This window comes from Leucoraja erinacea, chromosome 43 (genome assembly GCF_028641065.1).
Source record: "Leucoraja erinacea ecotype New England chromosome 43, Leri_hhj_1, whole genome shotgun sequence".
Lineage (NCBI taxonomy): Eukaryota > Metazoa > Chordata > Chondrichthyes > Rajiformes > Rajidae > Leucoraja > Leucoraja erinaceus.
Genome location: NC_073419.1, coordinates 1,608,040 through 1,625,340, shown reverse-complemented (window position 1 = coordinate 1,625,340; position 17,301 = coordinate 1,608,040). Strand labels below are relative to the sequence as shown.

Here is a 17,301-nt window from a genome sequence, read left to right as displayed (position 1 = left end):
AGGTCTCCTAGTATGCTGCTTGGACATAGAACAGTACAGTACAAGAACAGGCCCTTCAGAACATCAGTCTGAAGAAGATCCCAGCCCAAAACGTCAGCTATCCATGTTTTCCACAGATGCTGCCTGACCCGCTGAGTTACTCCAGCACTCTGTGAAACGTCACCTATCCATGTTCTCCACAGATGCTGCCAGACCCGCTGAGTTACTCCAGCACTGAGTTACTCCAGCACTCTGTGAAACGTCACCTATCCATGTTCTCCACAGATGCTGCCTGACCCGCTGAGTTACTCCAGCACTCTGTATTTTTTCCATCGACGCTCTCACCTTTAAGCTATGCCCTCTAGTCTTTGACATTTCCACCTTTGGAATGAAATTCTGACTGTTTACCCTATCAATGTTTCTCATCATTTTATACACTTCAATGAGGTCTACCCTCAGTTTTCAATGTTGTTTTCTATGTTGTAGTGTGGCCTGGCTTTGGAGTACCTGGCAGAATAAAAGGATGTACCTTTGGAAAGGAAATGAGGAGGAATTTCTTTAGCCAGATGATGGTGAATCTGTGGAATTCATTGCCACAGGCGGCTGTGGAGGCCACAAGTCATTGGGTATTTTTAAGACTGAGATTGACAGATTCTTGAATAGTACGGGTGTCAGGGGTTATGGGGAGAAGACAGGAGAATGGGGTTGAGAGGGAAAGATAGATCAGCCACGATTGAATAGTGGAATAGACTTGATGGGCCGAATGGCCTAATTCTGTTCCTATCAGTTATGACCTTATGAAAGGCCTGTTCTGTGCTGTACAGTTTTAAGTGAGAATTTATCTAGTGGTTGAGATATGAATCTATGAAACCAGTTTCCACTCAGGTGACTTTATTATTAGAACTGATACGAAAGTGTTGGGGCACAAGTGTGGACTGCACCAAATTTGATGAGTTAGGAGAAAGAACAAAATTAATTAAGACATCATAGGCATATTTCCCTGGCTACGGGCACTGTCTGTACAGAGTTTGTACGTTCTCCCCGTGACCTGCGTGGGTTTTCCCCGGGTGCTCCAGTTTCCTCCCACACTTCAAAGACATACGGGTTTGTAGGTTAAATGCCGTTGGTAAAATTTGCAAAATGTCCCTGGAGCTAGTGTGCGTGGATCGCTGGTCGGCGTGGACTCGGCGGGCCTGTTTCCACGCTGCATCTCTAAACTAAACTAAAGTAATTTGATTGCCTCAGGGACCATAGGATTTGCAGATGCCGGCATCTTGAGTCTGCAGTCACTTAGCAGGTCAGGCAGCATCTGTGGGGGAATGGGTAGGCAACGTTCTAGATCAGGACCCTTCTTCAGACCACTCAGGTATTATCTATTAAATATTTTCTCTCTCACATTAAACCTATGTTGTCTGGTTCTTCATTCCCCTACTCTGGGAAGAAGACTCTGCGATTTCTATTAATTCCTAGCATTATAGTTGGTTTGTTCAGTTCTTGAAGCCTTTCTCTGAATTGTAATAAGCTTTAACAAAGTAGGATTTTATGACAATAGACAATAGGTGAAGGTGTAGGCCATTCGGCCCTTCGAGCCAGCACCGCCATTCAATGTGATCATGTCTGATCATCCACAATCAGTACCCCATTCCTGCCTTCTCCCCATATCCCTTGACTCCGCTATCTTTAAGAGTCCTATCTAGCTCTCTCTTTTAAAGTATCCAGAGAACCAGCCTCCACCGCCCTCTGAGGCAGAGAATTCTACAGACTCACAACTCTCTGTGTGAAAAAGTGTTTCTGCATCTCTGTTCTAAATGGCCAACCCCTTATTCTTAAACTGTGGCCACTGGTTCTGGACTCCCCCAACATCGGGAACATGTTTCCTGCCTCTAGCGTGTCCAAGCCCTTAATGATCTTATATGTTTCAATACTGGTTCTAGCCAGTGATAGTCAGCTCCTCGCTTCTTGTGGGAATAAAACACTGTTGACTCTTGACTAGGATTCATTCCCAGATAGCCAGCCCCCTTTGTTATAAATCTTCACAGTCTTTATAATTTATCTTTCAAATGAAATAGATCTCTCTACAACTCTCTGGAATCCCCTTCAACTCTCACCAACTTCGACAGATGCGCCGTAGAAAGTATTTTATCGGGATGCATCAGAGCACGGTTTGGGAACAGCTCCATCCAAGACCGCAAGAAATTGAAGCGAATTGTGGACGCAGCCCAGACCATCGCACAAACCAACCTCCCTTCCATTGACTCCAACTACACCTCACGCTGCCTCGGCAAGGCCAGAATCAAGGACGAGTCGCACCCTGGCCACTCCCTCTTCTTCTTATCGAGTCCACACACAAGATTAGTTGATCAGCCAGAGCTGAACACACTTCTCGGCATCTGCAAACAATGGTGTCTGTCTTGTCGCTGCTGGTGCATGGTGGTCGAAAGATTGGTGGAGACAGGCCCGCGACGTGAATGCTCTTTCCTTGACCCCGGCCATTCCCTCTTCTCCCCTCTCCCATCGGGCAAAAGGTACAGAAGTGTGTTAACGCACACCTCCAGATACCAGGACAGTTTCTCCCCAGCTCTTATCAGGCAACTGAACCATCCTACCACAACCAGAGAGCAGTCCTGAACTACTATCTACTTCATTGATGACCCTCGAACCATCATTGAGCTGACTTTGCTGGCTTTACCTTGCACTAAACGTTATTCCTTTATCTTGGTCCTCCAAAATATTCCAAATGGAATTTAAACTGGAGGTGATGAAGGGAGGACTTAAGCCAGAAAGGGTTATTGGGAAGAAAGAGCTACTTTAAATGTAGTTGCATCTGGTTGGGTAACTATAGTAGGGTGGAGATTATTCCATGCTTTAATTGTGCGGGGGAAGAACGAATTGCTGTACACATCTGTCTTTGTAGCTGGGATTACAAATTGGATCGAATGCCCTCGTCTGCTGCTAATTGGTTTGGGTTTGGTGTAGGTCTTGTAATCTATGTCGAGCTGACCATTTAACATTTTGTAAAAACAGGACAAACGGTGAGCTTCACGTCTGTCTGTCTTGGAGAGGGTTCCACCCCAGAGAATTCAGAAGTTTGGTGACACTCGCTTCTCTCTCATAGGTGTTAGTAACAAATCGAGCTGCCTGTCTTTGGACACGTTCGATGGAAGAAATGTTTTTATTTGTGTATGGGTCCCATGCTGCAACTGCGTAGTCCAAATGAGATCTAACGAGGGTGAAGTATAGCTTCTCCTTGACGGAAGTTGAGCATTGATGAAAGTTGCGCCTCAGACAGTTTAGGACACCTGTTGCTTTCACCGTTATCATGTAACTGTACACTGTAAACGGCTCGATTGTAATCACGTATTGTCTTTCCGCTGACTGGTTAGCACGCAACAAGAGCTTTCCGCTGTACCTCGGTACACGTGACAATAAACTAAACTGAACTGAACAGACAATGATAGATGATGAGTAAACCCCCAATCATGTAATTTTCTTTTGGTTGTCCACTCAGGTTTTGGCCGCGTGTTTGTCACTTGCCGTCTTTGAGACTCTATTGAACACACGTACAAGTTGCTGGTAAGGAGACAATTTATTATCTAAATGCATTGAAGATGTTAACAGTTGCGTATCAGGCTTAACTGATGGCCACATAACACCGATGATGGAGAGCGTTCCTTTACCTCGACAGTGAAGCAGTAACCATCAATTGTTGCAATCACATTCTCCATCATCCACTTCTGCCACAAGTACTTGCAATAATGTATTGCCCCTCTGTAGTCCCACTGCACTGCACTTTATCAGCCAGATCTTGTACTGCGCCAATGTCATTGAAGAAATTAAAGCTGTGTGCAGACACTGGCATCATCCCTCTGTTTTAAAGATCATGCAGTCATGTGCTCCATATTTCGTTTGTGCAGCCAACATAATTCCTGCGGTATGAATATCGCCTTCTCTAACTTCAAGTAACCCTTGCTTTCCCTCTCTCTCCATCCCCCCCCACTTCCTAGTTCTCCAACAACTCTGACTGTCCCCCTGATTACATTTTATCTCTGTTTGCTTCGTTGTCACCTTCTCAATAGACAATAGGTGCAGGAGGAGGCCATTCGGCCCTTCGAGCCAGCACCGCCATTCAATGTGATCGTGGCTGATCATCCCCAATCAGTACCCCGTTCCTGCCTTCTCCCCTGACTCCACTATCTTTAAGAGCCCTATTTAGCTCTCTCTTGAAGGTATCCAGAGAACCGGCCTCCACCACCCTCTGAGGCAGAGAATTCCACAGACTCACAACTCTCTGTGAGAAAAAGTGTCTCCGTTCTAAACGGCTCACCCCTTATTCTTAAACTGTGGCCCCTGGTTCTGGACTCGCCCAACATCAGGAACATGTTTCCTGCCTCTAGTGTGTCCAAACCCTTAACAATCTTATATGTTTCAATAAGATACCCTCTCATCCTTCTAAACTCCAGAGTGTACAAGCCCAGCCGCTCCATTCTCTCAGCATATGACAGTCCCGCCATCCCGGGTATTAACCTCGTAAACCTACGCTGCACTCCCTCAATAGCAAGAATGTCCCTCCTCAAATTAGGGGACCAAAACTGCACACAATACTCCAGGTGTGGTCTCGCTAACTGACAATGATCTATTCTACATTTTCCTCGGACTTTGTCCCCTTTGATGTGCCGTTACCCTTCCTTATCTCTGTCTCTCCCTCTACCCTGACTCTTGGTCTGAAGAAGGGTCTCGACGTGAAACGCCGCCCATTCCATCTCTCCAGAGACGCTGCCTGTCCCGCTGAGTTCCTCCAGCGTTTTGTGTTTAAGCTCATTCTGGCAACCGCTTCCATCATACCTTTTTGCCTGTGCAAAGGCAGTAAAAACTGGTAATGATGTAATTATCTCTTCACCTAGTGAGGAGAGCTGTGAGCTTCACATGATTCCACATAATGGGGAGGTAGGGTGGCGCAGCGGCAGAGTTGGCCATAGACCCGGGTTAGATCCTGACTACGGGCGCTGTCTGTATGGAGTTTGTACGTTCTACCCGTGAGTGTGACCACGTGGGTTTTCCCCAGGTACTCCGGTTTCCTCTCACACTGCAAAGACATACATGTTTGTAGGTTGATTGGTTTCGGTAAAGAATGTAAATGGTCCCTAGAATGTGTAGAATACAGGGCGCTAGTGTACAAGGTGATCGCTGGTCACTAGACAATAGACAATAGGCAATAGGTGCAGGAGTAGGCCATTCAGCCCTTCGAGCCAGCACCGCCATTCAATGTGGGGATCTTATAGAAACTTACAAAATTCTTAAGGGGTTGGACAGGCTAGATGCAGGAAGATTGTTCCCGATGTTGGGGAAGTCCAGAACAAGGGGTCACAGTTTAAGGATAAGAGGGAAATCTTTTAGGACCGAGATGAGGAAAACATTTTTTACACAGAGAGTGGTGAATCTCTGGAATTCTCTGCCACAGAAGGTAGTTGAGGCCAGTTCATTGGCTATATTTAAGAGGGAGTTGGATGTGGCCCTTCTGTCTAAAGGGATCAGGGGGTATGGAGAGAAGGCAGGTACAGGATACTGAGTTGGATGATCAGCCATGATCATATTGAATGGCGGTGCAGGCTCAGAGGGCTGAATGGCCTACTCCTGCACCTATTTTCTATGTTTCTATGTGATCATGGCTGATCATCCCCAATCAGTGCCCCGTTCCTGCCTTCTCCCCATATCCCCTGACTCTGCTATCTTTAAGAGTCCTATCCAGCTCACTCTTGAAAGCATCCAGAGAACCAGCCTCCACCACCCTCTGAGGCAGAGAGTTTAATAACCTGATGGCTATGGGGAAGAAGCTGTACCTGAACCGAGATGTTAGATCGGGGGAGGTGATTTATGAAATGAAATGCAGAGTCCAATTGTTTCACCATTGTGGTCAAAATGACAATATAATCCTACATTTGACACTGGCTCTTATGTGAAGTGCCCACATTGACAAATGGGTCTATGCTGTCTGATATTCAAAGGCCTCAGTGTGTATAACTCATCGCGGAGCGTCTCCATTGTCAGCAGTACTTGGCTTCACGTTGCCTAGACTATAAATATTATTCATAGCCTTTGACGTCTGGCAATAAAAATGGAACTTAATACTTTCAAATTTGATTTTTCTTTTGTTTCATTTAGTTCCTTTTCAATTCATTCATCATAGCTTTAGATTTTACTTTTAGAGCATGGAAACAGATCCTTTGGCCCACCGAGTCCACACGTGGTCTATGTTGCCCCACTTTCTCATCCACTCCCTACACACTAGAGGGGAGAAGGGAGAAAGACCATTTACTGCAAATGACCCGGTCATTCTCACAAACATGGTGCAACAGTTAGGAAGGAGAGATAGATCAGTCATGATTGAATGGCTGAGTAGACATGATGGGCTGAATGGCCTCATTCAGCTCCTATAACTTATGACCTTATGTCAACCCCTCCATTCAATCATGGCTGATCTATCTCTCCCTCCTAACCCCATTCTCCTGCCTTCTCCCCATAACCCCTGACACCCGAATCTGTCAATCTGTCGATATCAAACTGTACATAGAACATAGAACAGTACTGCACACTCACAGACCCCCTGCCCACAATATCTACAGCAGATACAATGAACCATGCTTGTTTGCAAAAGAAAACATACAAAGCACTGGAGTAACTCAGCGGGCCAGGCAGCATCTATGGAGAAAAAGGATAGGTGGCATTTCAGGTTGGGACCCTTCTTCATACAGAAAGTAGGGTCCCGACCCAAAACGTCACCTATCCATGTTCTCCACAGATGCTGCCTGACCCGCTGAGTTACTCCAGCACTCTGTGAAACGTCACCTATCCATGTTCTCCACAGATGCTGCCTGACCCGCTGAGTTACTCCAGCACTCTGTGAAACGTCACCTATCCATGTTCTCCACATGCTGCCTGACCCGCTGAGTTACTCCAGCACTCTGTGAAACGTCACCTATCCATGTTCTCCACAGATGCTGCCTGACCCGCTGAGTTACTCCAGCACTCTGTGAAACGTCACCTATCCATGTTCTCCACAGATGCTGCCTGACCCGCTGAGTTACTCCAGCACTCTGTGAAACGTCACCTATCCATGTTCTCCACAGATGTTGCCTGACCCGCTGAGTTACTCCAGCACTCTGTGAAACGTCACCTATCCATGTTCTCCACAGATGCTGCCTGACCCGCTGAGTTACTCCAGTACTCTGTGAAACGTCACCTATCCATGTTCTCCACAGATGCTGTCTGACCCGCTGAGTTACTCCAGCACTCTGTGAGACGTCACCTATCCATGTTCCCCACAGATGCTGCCTGACCCGGCCTGATCAGCCATGATCATATTGAATGGTGGTGCAGGCTCGAAGGGCCGAATGGCCTACTCCTGCACCTAATTTCTATGTTTCTATGACCCACTGCGTTACTCCAGACCTCTGTGTCTGTCTTGGGTGTAATTCTACGATAAACTGATCTTATGTACCTGCGTGTGATCCATATCCCTCCATTCCCTGCATATCCATGTGCCTGTCTAAAAACCACTTACACACCACTATCGTATCTGCCTCCACCACCACCCCTGGTAGCGCGTTCAGGCACCCACCTGTTATGTTATGTGTAAAATAACTTGACCCGCACGTCTCTTTTAAATTAGCCCCTCTCACTTTAAAGCTATGCCCTCTAATCTTTGACATTTCCACCCTGGGGATAAAAGGTGCTGACTGTCTGCCTCTCATCATTTTATACACATCAATCAGGTCTCCCCTCAACCTCAGATGTTCCAGAAAAAATAATCCAAGTGTGTCTAACCTCGCTTTGTAGCTAATACCACCACTGGTTGCAACTAAAACACTCCTTTCTGAAGCGCAGCTCTCAGGGTTCCGTGGTGTTTGCAGATAAATAATTTAAAATTGATTACGGAGCTAAAATATGACTGTGCGGGAAAGGAAGAAAATGTACTAAGAGCTGTATAAAATATACAAAATGAAACGAGGGCTGGAGTATTTCTATGGTCTATTTTCTAACTCCCGACACCTCGGACAATAAAACACTCTCTTGACTCTGTCTGAAGTAGATTTTTCACAAAATGAGTAATCATGCAGTGACTGAGATTACCTGAGAAGGCCACGTCATTTGAATGAATAAAATAAAGACTCATGTATTTAATTGTGAAACTGTTCCACATTTGCGCTAAAACTGAGTCGTTTCTACGTGGTGTGCAGGTTACATAATCGGTGGGGGGGGGGGGGGGAGGTGGATTGTGGGCAGCAGCACTGCTTGTGAATAATAGAATTGAAAGCAATCAGCTCTGTTTATCCACGCTGTCCGTGAACTGCCCCTAATATCTTCCTGACATCAGATGCTCCACATTGATCTCATCTCTGAGCAACAAATGGGCAGCTACCAATCTACACCTGCAAACTGCAGATATACAAAACTTCATTTTTAAAGCTTGACATTATTATTTAACCAAACTTACTGAATAGGGAAAGGCCTGGATAGAGTGGGTGTGGAGAGGATGCAGTTCAGTGTAGTTTATTGTCATGTGTATTGAGGTACAGTGAAAAGCTTTTGTTGCGTGCTATCCACTCAGCGGAAAGACAATACATGATTACAATCGAGCCGTCCACAGTGTACAGATACATGATACGGGAATAATGTTTAGTGCAAGGTAAAGCCAGCAAAGTCCAATCAAGGATAGTCCGAGGGTCACCAATGAGGTAGATAGTAGTTCAGGACCGCTCTCTAGTTGGGGTAGGATGGTTCAGTTGCCTGATAACAGCTGGGAAGAAACTGTCCCTGAATCTGGAGGTGTGTGCGTTTTCACCCTTCTGTGCCTCTTGCCTGATGGGAGAGGGGAGAAGAGGGAGTGGCCAGGGTGCGACAGGTCCTTGATGATGCTGCTGGCCTTGCCGAGGCAGCGTGAGGTGTAGATAGAGTCAATGGAAGGGAGGTTGGTTTGTGTGATGGTTTACAGGGAATGGTTATATAGATGTTTTCACTAGTGGGAGAGTCGAGGACCAGAGGGCACAGCCTCAGAATAAAAGGACGTACCTTTAGAAAGGAGATGAGGAGGAATTTCTTTAGAGGGTGGCGAATCTGTGGAATTATTTGCCACAGACAGCTGGAGAGACTGTCACTGAGCATTTTTAAGGTGCATATTGTTAAATTATTGATTAGTATGGGTGTCAGGGGTTATGGGGGGAAATCAGGACAATGGGGTTGAAAGGGAAAGGTAGATCAGCCATGATTGAATGGCGGAGTGGACTTGATGGGCCGAATGGCCTAATTCCGCTACTCCAACATGAACTTATGATAAGAAGTGTACTATACTGCAGTTACATGGAATAGTACTGCATAATAACAGGCCCTTTGCCCCAGAAAGTCTGGGCCTAACATTATACCAAGACCATTTCTTAACCTACCTGGTCTGGTTTCTTCCTACCTCTAATCCGTCCCCCCTCTACTTTCAATCTGAAGAAGGGTTCCGACCCGAAATGTCACCTATTCCCTTTCTCCAGAGCTGCTGCCTGACTCGCTGAGTTACTCCAGCACTCTGTGTACATCTCTTAACTATTTACAGATAAGACATAGGAGCAGAATGAGGCCATTCAGCCCATCAAGTCTGTATCCCTCTCAACACCATTCTCATGCCTTCTCCCCGTAACCTTTGATGCCTATACTAATCAAGAACCTATCAATCTCCGTTTTAAAAATACCCAATGACTTGGCCTCCACAGCCGCCTGTGGCATTGAATTCCACAGATTCACCACCCTCTGGCTGAAGAAATTCTGCCTCAACTCCTTTCTAATTGGAGGGACATAACCCATATCTATCCGTTCCTTGCATATCCAAAAGCCTCTTAAACACCAGCCACGATTGTATCTGCCTCCACCACCAACCCCGGTACATCGTTCCAGGCACTCACCAACCTCTGTGAAAAAACAAAAAGTTGCCCTGCTCATCTTCTTTCAACTTTGCCCCTCTCATCTGAAAGCTGTGCCCTCTAGAGTTTGATTTTTCCATCTTGGGAAAAAGGTTCGGTATGTCTCAGATTCAGATTCAACTTTAATTGTCATTGTGCAGTGTACAGTACAGAGACAATGAAATGCAGTTAGCATCTCCCTGGAAGAGCGACATAGAATATGATTTCAATAAATATATCTATTTACATGCATACAGTCATAGTGTTTTTCCTGTGGGAGGAGTGTCCGGGGGGGGGGAGGGGGTGATTGGCAGTCACCGAGGTACGTTGTTGAGTAGTGTGACAGCCGCAGGGAACAAGCTGTTCCTGGACCTGCTGGTCCGGCAACGGAGAGACCTGTAGCGCCTCCCGGATGGTAGGAGGGTAAACAGTCCATGGTTGGGGTGAGAGCAGTCCTTGGCGATGCTGAGCGCCCTCCGCAGACAACGCTTGCTTTGGACAGACTCAATGGAGGGGAGCGAGGAACCGGTGATGCGTTGGGCAGTTTTCATCACCCTCTGCAATGCCTTCCGGTCGGAGACAGAGCAGTTGCCATACCATACTGTGATGCAGTTGGTAAGGATGCTCTCGATGGTGCAGCGGTAGAAGTTCACCAGGATCTGAGGAGACAGATGGAGCTTCTTCAGTCTCCTCAGGAAGAAGAGACGCTGGTGAGCCTTCTGTCTGCCCTATCTATGCCTCTCAATTTTATATATGCAGTCTTAGACTTCAGAGATACAGTGTGGAAACTGGCCCTTCGGCCCATCTTGTCCGCACCGACCAGCGATCATCCCATACCTGCACATTTGGGACAACCGATCTTTTTTTTTTGACAAATATTTGCCAAATAATCAACAAACCTGCACGTCTTTGGAGTGCGGGAGGAAACCGGAGCATGCGGGGAAAGCCCACGTGGTCACAGGGAGAATGTACAAACTCCGAACAGACAGCATCTGCAGTCATGATTGAACCTGGGCCTCTGGCACCGTGAGGCAGCAACTCTACCGCTGGGCCACTCTGATGTAGCCCAGTCCATCACACACACCACACTCCCCACCATTGTAGATGTAGCCCAGTCCATCACACACACCACACTCCCCACCATTGTAGATGTAGCCCAGTCCATCACACACACCACACTCCCCACCATTGTAGATGTAGCCCAGTCCATCACACACACCACACTCCCCACCATTGTAGATGTAGCCCAGTCCATCACACACACCACACCCCCCACCATTGTAGATGTAGCCCAGTCCATCACACACACCACACTCCCCACCATTGTAGATGTAGCCCAGTCCCACACACACACCACACTCCCCACCATTGTAGATGTAGCCCAGTCCATCACACACACCACACTCCCCACCATTGTAGATGTAGCCCAGTCCCACACACACCCCACTCTCCCCACCTTTGGAGATGTCGCCCTGTCCCTCACACACACCACACTCCCCCCCATTGTAGATGTAGCCCAGTCCATCACACACACCACACTCCCCACCATTGTAGATGTAGCCCAGTCCCACACACACCACACTCCCCCCCACTGTAGATGTAGCCCAGTCCCACACACACACCACACTCCCCACCCTTGTAGATGTAGCCCAGTCCCACACACAGACCACACTCCCCACCATTGTAGATGTCGCCCAGTCCCACACACACCACACTCCCCACCATTGTAGATGTAGCCCAGTCCCACACACACCACACTCCCCACCATTGTAGATGTAGCCCAGTCCCACACACACACCACATTCCCCACCATTGTAGATGTAGCCCAGTCCCACACACACCACACTCCCCACCATTGTAGATGTGGCCCAGTCCATCACACACACCACACTCCCCTCCATTGTAGATGTAGCCCAGTCCCACACACACCACACTCCCCACCATTGTAGATGTAGCCCAGTCCCACACACACACCACACTCCCCACCATTGTAGATGTAGCCCAGTCCCACACACACCACATTCCCCACCAGAGTAGAGATAGCCCAGTCCCACACACACACCACACTCCCCACCATTGTAGATGTAGCCCAGTCCCACACACACCACACTCCCCACCATTGTAGATGTAGCCCAGTCCCACACACACCACACTCCCCACCATTGTAGATGTAGCCCAGTCCATCACACACCACTCCCCACCATTGTAGATGTAGCCCAGTCCATCACACAGACCACACTCCCCACCATTGTAGATGTAGCCCAGTCCCACACACACCACACTCCCCACCATTGACTCCATCTACACTTCACGCTGCCCAAGAAAGCAGCCGACCTAATCAAATCCACTTCGGTCATTCCTTCTCCAACCCCCCCCAATCTCGTTGGACACAAGATACAGAAGGTTGAAAGTGTTCCTTCAGACTTTCAAGAGGATATGGTGACGTTTTGGCAAATCTATTGTAACGCATCTATTTAAAATCTTTCATGCAGTCACTTCTCTGGCGCTCCAGTTCTCAGCACATAAAACGTCTTCATTTAAAAGCAGCAATCATTGTTTCAATCCGGAGAACAACATCCGATTACCATTTGCATCAACGTTTTAAAGCTGCCAGTTTCAGCATCAGTTCAGTTCAGGCAGTAATAGTTGGAGGCCTTCATTATTCCAAATAACCCCATAGCTGATGCCAGCACTCCAGATTCCTGCAACCAACAACTAGCTGGGTGACAGCAGTCTTTATCTTGTTTTCCCCTTTCCCCGTTTGCTTCTCGTCCCTGACTGAAACTCATCACATCCATGCTTTCCCCCAGTGTAGGAACTTTCACGAATGCGCCACGTTTTGTTTGGTTCCGATTAGAGACAACGGGCGGAAACAGGCCCTTCGGCCCACTGTGTCCGCAATGACCAGCGATCCCCGCACACTAACACTACCCCACATGAGATTTACACATACACCAAGCCAATTAACCTACATACCTGTATGTCTTAGGAGTGTGAGAGGGAATCGAATGTCTCAGAGAAAACCCGCGCGGTCACGGGGAGAACGTGCAAACTCCCTGCAGACAGCATCCGTGGTCGGGGTCGAACGTGGGTCTCTGGTGCTGCAAATGCTGTAACGCAGCGAATCTACCGCTGCGCCACCGTGACCGCTGCCGAATTCGCTCGGTAATTGGGCCGATCAGAGTTATTGAGGGAGAAACACTTCTGGGAAGGGTTGATGGAGGCACGCAGCATTGAAACGGGCCTTTCAGCCCAACTTGTTCATGCTAACCAAGATAGCCTAGGAAAACCTGCACCCCCTCCTCCCTTGGTCCATATTCCTCTAAACCTTTCCTGCCCGTGTACCTGACCAAATGTCTTTTAAAGAAGTGTGAGGTGTTGGATTTTGGGACGTCGAACAAGGGCAGGACCTACACAGTGAATGGTCGGCCTCTGGGTAGTGTTGTAGAGCAGAGGGATCTAGGAGTACAGGTGCATGGTTCCTTGAAGGTGGAGTCGCAGGTAGATAAGGTGGTCAAAAAGGCTTTTGGCACTTTGACCTTCATCAGTCAGAGTATTGAGTATAGAAGTTGGGAGGTCATGTTGCAGTTGTATAAGACGTTGGTGAGACCTCATTTAGAATATTGTGTTCAGTTCTGGGCACCATGTTATAGGAAAGATATTGTCAAGCTTGAAAGGGTTCAGGAAAGTTTTACAAGGATGTTGCCAGGACTAGAGGATGTGAGCTATAGGTAGAGGTTGAGTAGGCTGGGTCTCAATTCCATGCAGTGCAGGAGGATGAGGGGGGATCTTATAGAGGTGTACAAAATCATGAGAGGAATGGATCAGGTAGATGCACAGAGTCTCTTGCCCAGAGTAGGGGAATCGAGGACCAGAGGACATAGGTTCAAGGTGAAGGGGAAAAGATTTAATAGGAATCCAAGGGGTAACTTTTTCACAGATGGTTGTGGGTGTATGGAACAAGCTGCCAGAGGAGGTAGTTGAGGCTGGGGCTATCCCATCGTTTAAGAAACAGTTAGACATATACATGGATAGGTTTGGAGGGATATGGACCAAGTGCAGGCAGGTGGGACTAGTGTAGCTGGGACATTGTTGGCTGGTGTGGGCAAGTGGGACTAATGTAGCTGGGACATTGTTGGCCAGTGTGGAGTCTAGAGATATGGAAGGGTAAAGTGTGAAAACGACAGATAGATAATGGACAACAGGTGCAGGAGTAGGCCATTCGGCCCTTCGAGCCAGCACCGCCACTCAATGTGATCATGGCTGATCATCCCCAATCAGTACCTCGTTCCTGCTTTCTCTCCATATCCCCTGACTCCGCTATCTTTAAGGGCCCTATCTAGCTCTCTCTTGAAAGTATCCAGAGAACCGGCCTCCAATGCCCTCTGAGGCAGAGAATTCCACAGACTCACAACTCTCCGGGTGAAAAAGTGTTTCTTCATCTCTGTTCTAAATGTTTTACCCCTTATTCTTAAACTGTGGCCCCTGGTTCTGGACTCCCCCCCTAACATGGGGAACATGTTTCCTGCCTCTAGCGTGTGTCCAAACCCTTAATAATCTTATATGTTTCAATAAGATTCCCTTTCATCCTTCTAAACTCCAGAGTGTACAAGCCCAGTTGCTCCATTCTCTCAGCATACGGCAGTCCCGCCATCCCGGGAATTAATCAAAGTAGATAATGGTCAAGGAAATGTAGAATGGTTCATTGTGAGCTGAGGGGAAGGTGACAACGAGGCCTGCAGTCAGTAACATTAATCAGGAGGGCGGTGAAACTAGTCGGAGAACTAGGATTCTTAAGGAGTTGGTCTCCTTTCATCGACTTTTTGGAATCATGTGATGCAGCGGTACCGTAAAGATTGCTGATTTCAGTTCATGACGCGGATAGATCTACATCTCCGAATACAGATTTGAAAAATTATCTTTTAAGGGGCCTTCTCTTCTATTTCTACTTTCCACTTTTTCTTTTTCTTTTTTATTTTTTATATACACACTTCACGTTTTTCTACTCTCTACCATCCATTTCTCCACTTTTTCCTCTTTCTATTGTTTTCTTTTTCTTGTCTTGCTTACTTCCTTCTCATAACATAAAACTAGAGGTTGTACATAGAATGGATTACGGTATTACATAGTTGGCACCTAAAATTAGGTTCCACTGTACTGTTTTGTACTGTATTAACTTCTAATAAAATAAACAAAACAAAACAAAAAAAAAAAAACTAGGATGGGGGAGGGACGGAGAGAGAGGGAAAGCAAGGGTTACTTGTAGTTAGAGAAATCAATGTTTATACCGCTGTTTGTAAGCTGCTCAAGCAGAATATGAAGTGCTGTTCATCCAATTTGTCCCAATATTTTCCCAAGCTCTATACTCAGTTTGCGTGGGAAGGAACTGCAGGTGCTGGTTTACACCAAAGATAGACACAAAATGCTGTAGTAACTCAGTGGGACAGGCAGCATCTCTGGAGAGAAGGAATGGGTGACGTTTCGGGTCGAGACCTTTTCTCCTGACTGATGAAGGTCAATGCGCCATAAGCCTTCTTGACCTTCCTACCTACCAGCGATGGCACTTTCAGGGAAGACTTCCTGGACACCCTCACCCCTCTGTTCCATAACACTACACCGGGCCCAACCAGCAATAGCAGTCAAAGTCGTGCCCTGGATTGTCTTTCCAAAATGCAACACCTCACACACGTATCTGAGTGGCTGAGAGGATATAAAGTCAAGTCACCCAAGTCAAGTTGACGAGATGTGCAGAATGGAACATTGTGCCAAAAAACTACAAAACAGAATCACATATTACTTACTTGTGGGAGGGAAAAAAAGGCAAAAACAGCAATTTTATAAAGACATCACACAACAGTAAAATGGTTCAGTAAAGTTAGTCCCTGGTGAGATAGGAGTTTACAGTCCTAATGGCCTCTGGGCAGAAACTCCTTCTCATCCTCTCCGTTTTCACAGCATGGCAACGGAGGCGTTTGCCTGAACGTAGCAGCTGGAACAGTCCATTGCAGGGGTGGAAGGGGTCCCCCATGATCTTGTTGGCTCTGGAGTTGCACCTTCTGATGTATAGTTCCTGCAGGGGGGCGAGTGAAGTTCCCATAGTGCGTTCGGCCAAACGCACTACTCTCTGCAGAGCCTTCTTGTCCTGGGCAGAGCAATTCCCAAACCAAATTGTGATGTTTCCGGACAAGATGCTTTCCACAGCCGCTGTGTGGAAGCACTGGAGGATCGTCCCACTTTTTTCGGCGACTGCCGGCGTCATTGGCTGACGCATCAAGGTCGCCAAAAGATTTTGAACATTGCAAAATCCAGCGGCGACAAAAAAATGTTGCGACACTTGAGGAACCACTACGTCATCACGTCAATATGTCGTCATGCTGCATCACGCCGGAACGTTTTTGGTGATCTGATCCGTCAGTCAATGATGCCGGCAGTCGCCGAAAGGGCCCTTAACTGAGTCTGCAATACCCCTTTGAGAAGGGCTGGAGAGGGAAAACCTGAGTTACTGCCCCCTGTAACAACAGCTGAGAGAACTGCCCCAGTAACCAAGACATACCCACAGTGAGAAGGAATGACTAGAATGACTAGAAAATAAGACTATGAGACATGGGAGCTGAATTAGGCCAATCGAGTCTGCTCCGCCATTCAATCATGGCTGATCTATTTTCCGTCTGAACTCCATTCTCCTGCCTTCTCCCCATAACCTTTGAAGCCCTTACTACACAAGAACTCATCAATCTTTGCTTTAAAAATATCCAATGACCTGGCCTCTGCAGCTGTCGGTGGCAATGAATCCCACAGATTCACCACCCTCTGGCTCCTCCTCATTTACTATCTCACTATTCACTATTTTTGCTTGTGCATGTGGTCATAAGTTCACAAGGCATTGGAGCAGAAATAGGCTACTCAGCCCATCAAGTCTACTCCGCCATTCAATCATGGCTGATCTATCTTTCCCTCTCAACCGCATTCTCCCCATCACCCTTGACACGCTTACTAATCAAGTATCTGTCAATCTCTACCTTAAAAATATCCAATGACTTGGTCTCCACAGCTGTACTGATTTATTCCTTCCTCAGGTTTTAACCTACAATTGATGGAGTTTGTATAATTGTACAATTGATGGAGTTTGTACAATTGATGGTTTGTATAATTGATGGAGTTTGTACAATTGATGGTTTGTATAATTGATGGAGTTTGTATAATTGATGGAGTTTGTATAATTGATGGTTTGTTAATTGATGGTTTGTACAATTGATGGAGTTTGTATAATTGATGGAGTTTGTACAATTGATGGAGTTTGTATAATTGATGGTTTGTATAATTGATGGTTTGTACAATTGATGGAGTTTGTACAATTGATGGAGTTTGTACAATTGATGGAGTT

At 46.9% G+C, this 17,301-nt stretch overlaps 2 protein-coding genes across 7 annotated transcripts in view; one reads left to right on the top strand and one right to left on the bottom strand.

Moving 5' to 3' along the window:
- The window catches only part of cables1 (Cdk5 and Abl enzyme substrate 1), a 234,206-nt gene that overhangs the window by 82,183 nt on the left and 134,722 nt on the right, over window positions 1-17,301 (bottom strand). The gene's annotated exons all lie outside the window — the stretch shown is intronic.
- LOC129714873 (transmembrane protein 241) overlaps window positions 1-17,301 on the top strand; it is a 116,819-nt gene that overhangs the window by 93,701 nt on the left and 5,817 nt on the right. For all 5 annotated transcript variants that reach the window (XM_055664720.1, XM_055664716.1, XM_055664715.1 and 2 more), the window contains one exon: window positions 3,488-3,552. In XM_055664720.1, coding sequence (XP_055520695.1) covers window positions 3,488-3,533 — 46 coding nt within the window. In that variant the 3' untranslated portion in view covers window positions 3,534-3,552. The remainder of the gene's footprint in view (window positions 1-3,487; window positions 3,553-17,301) is intronic.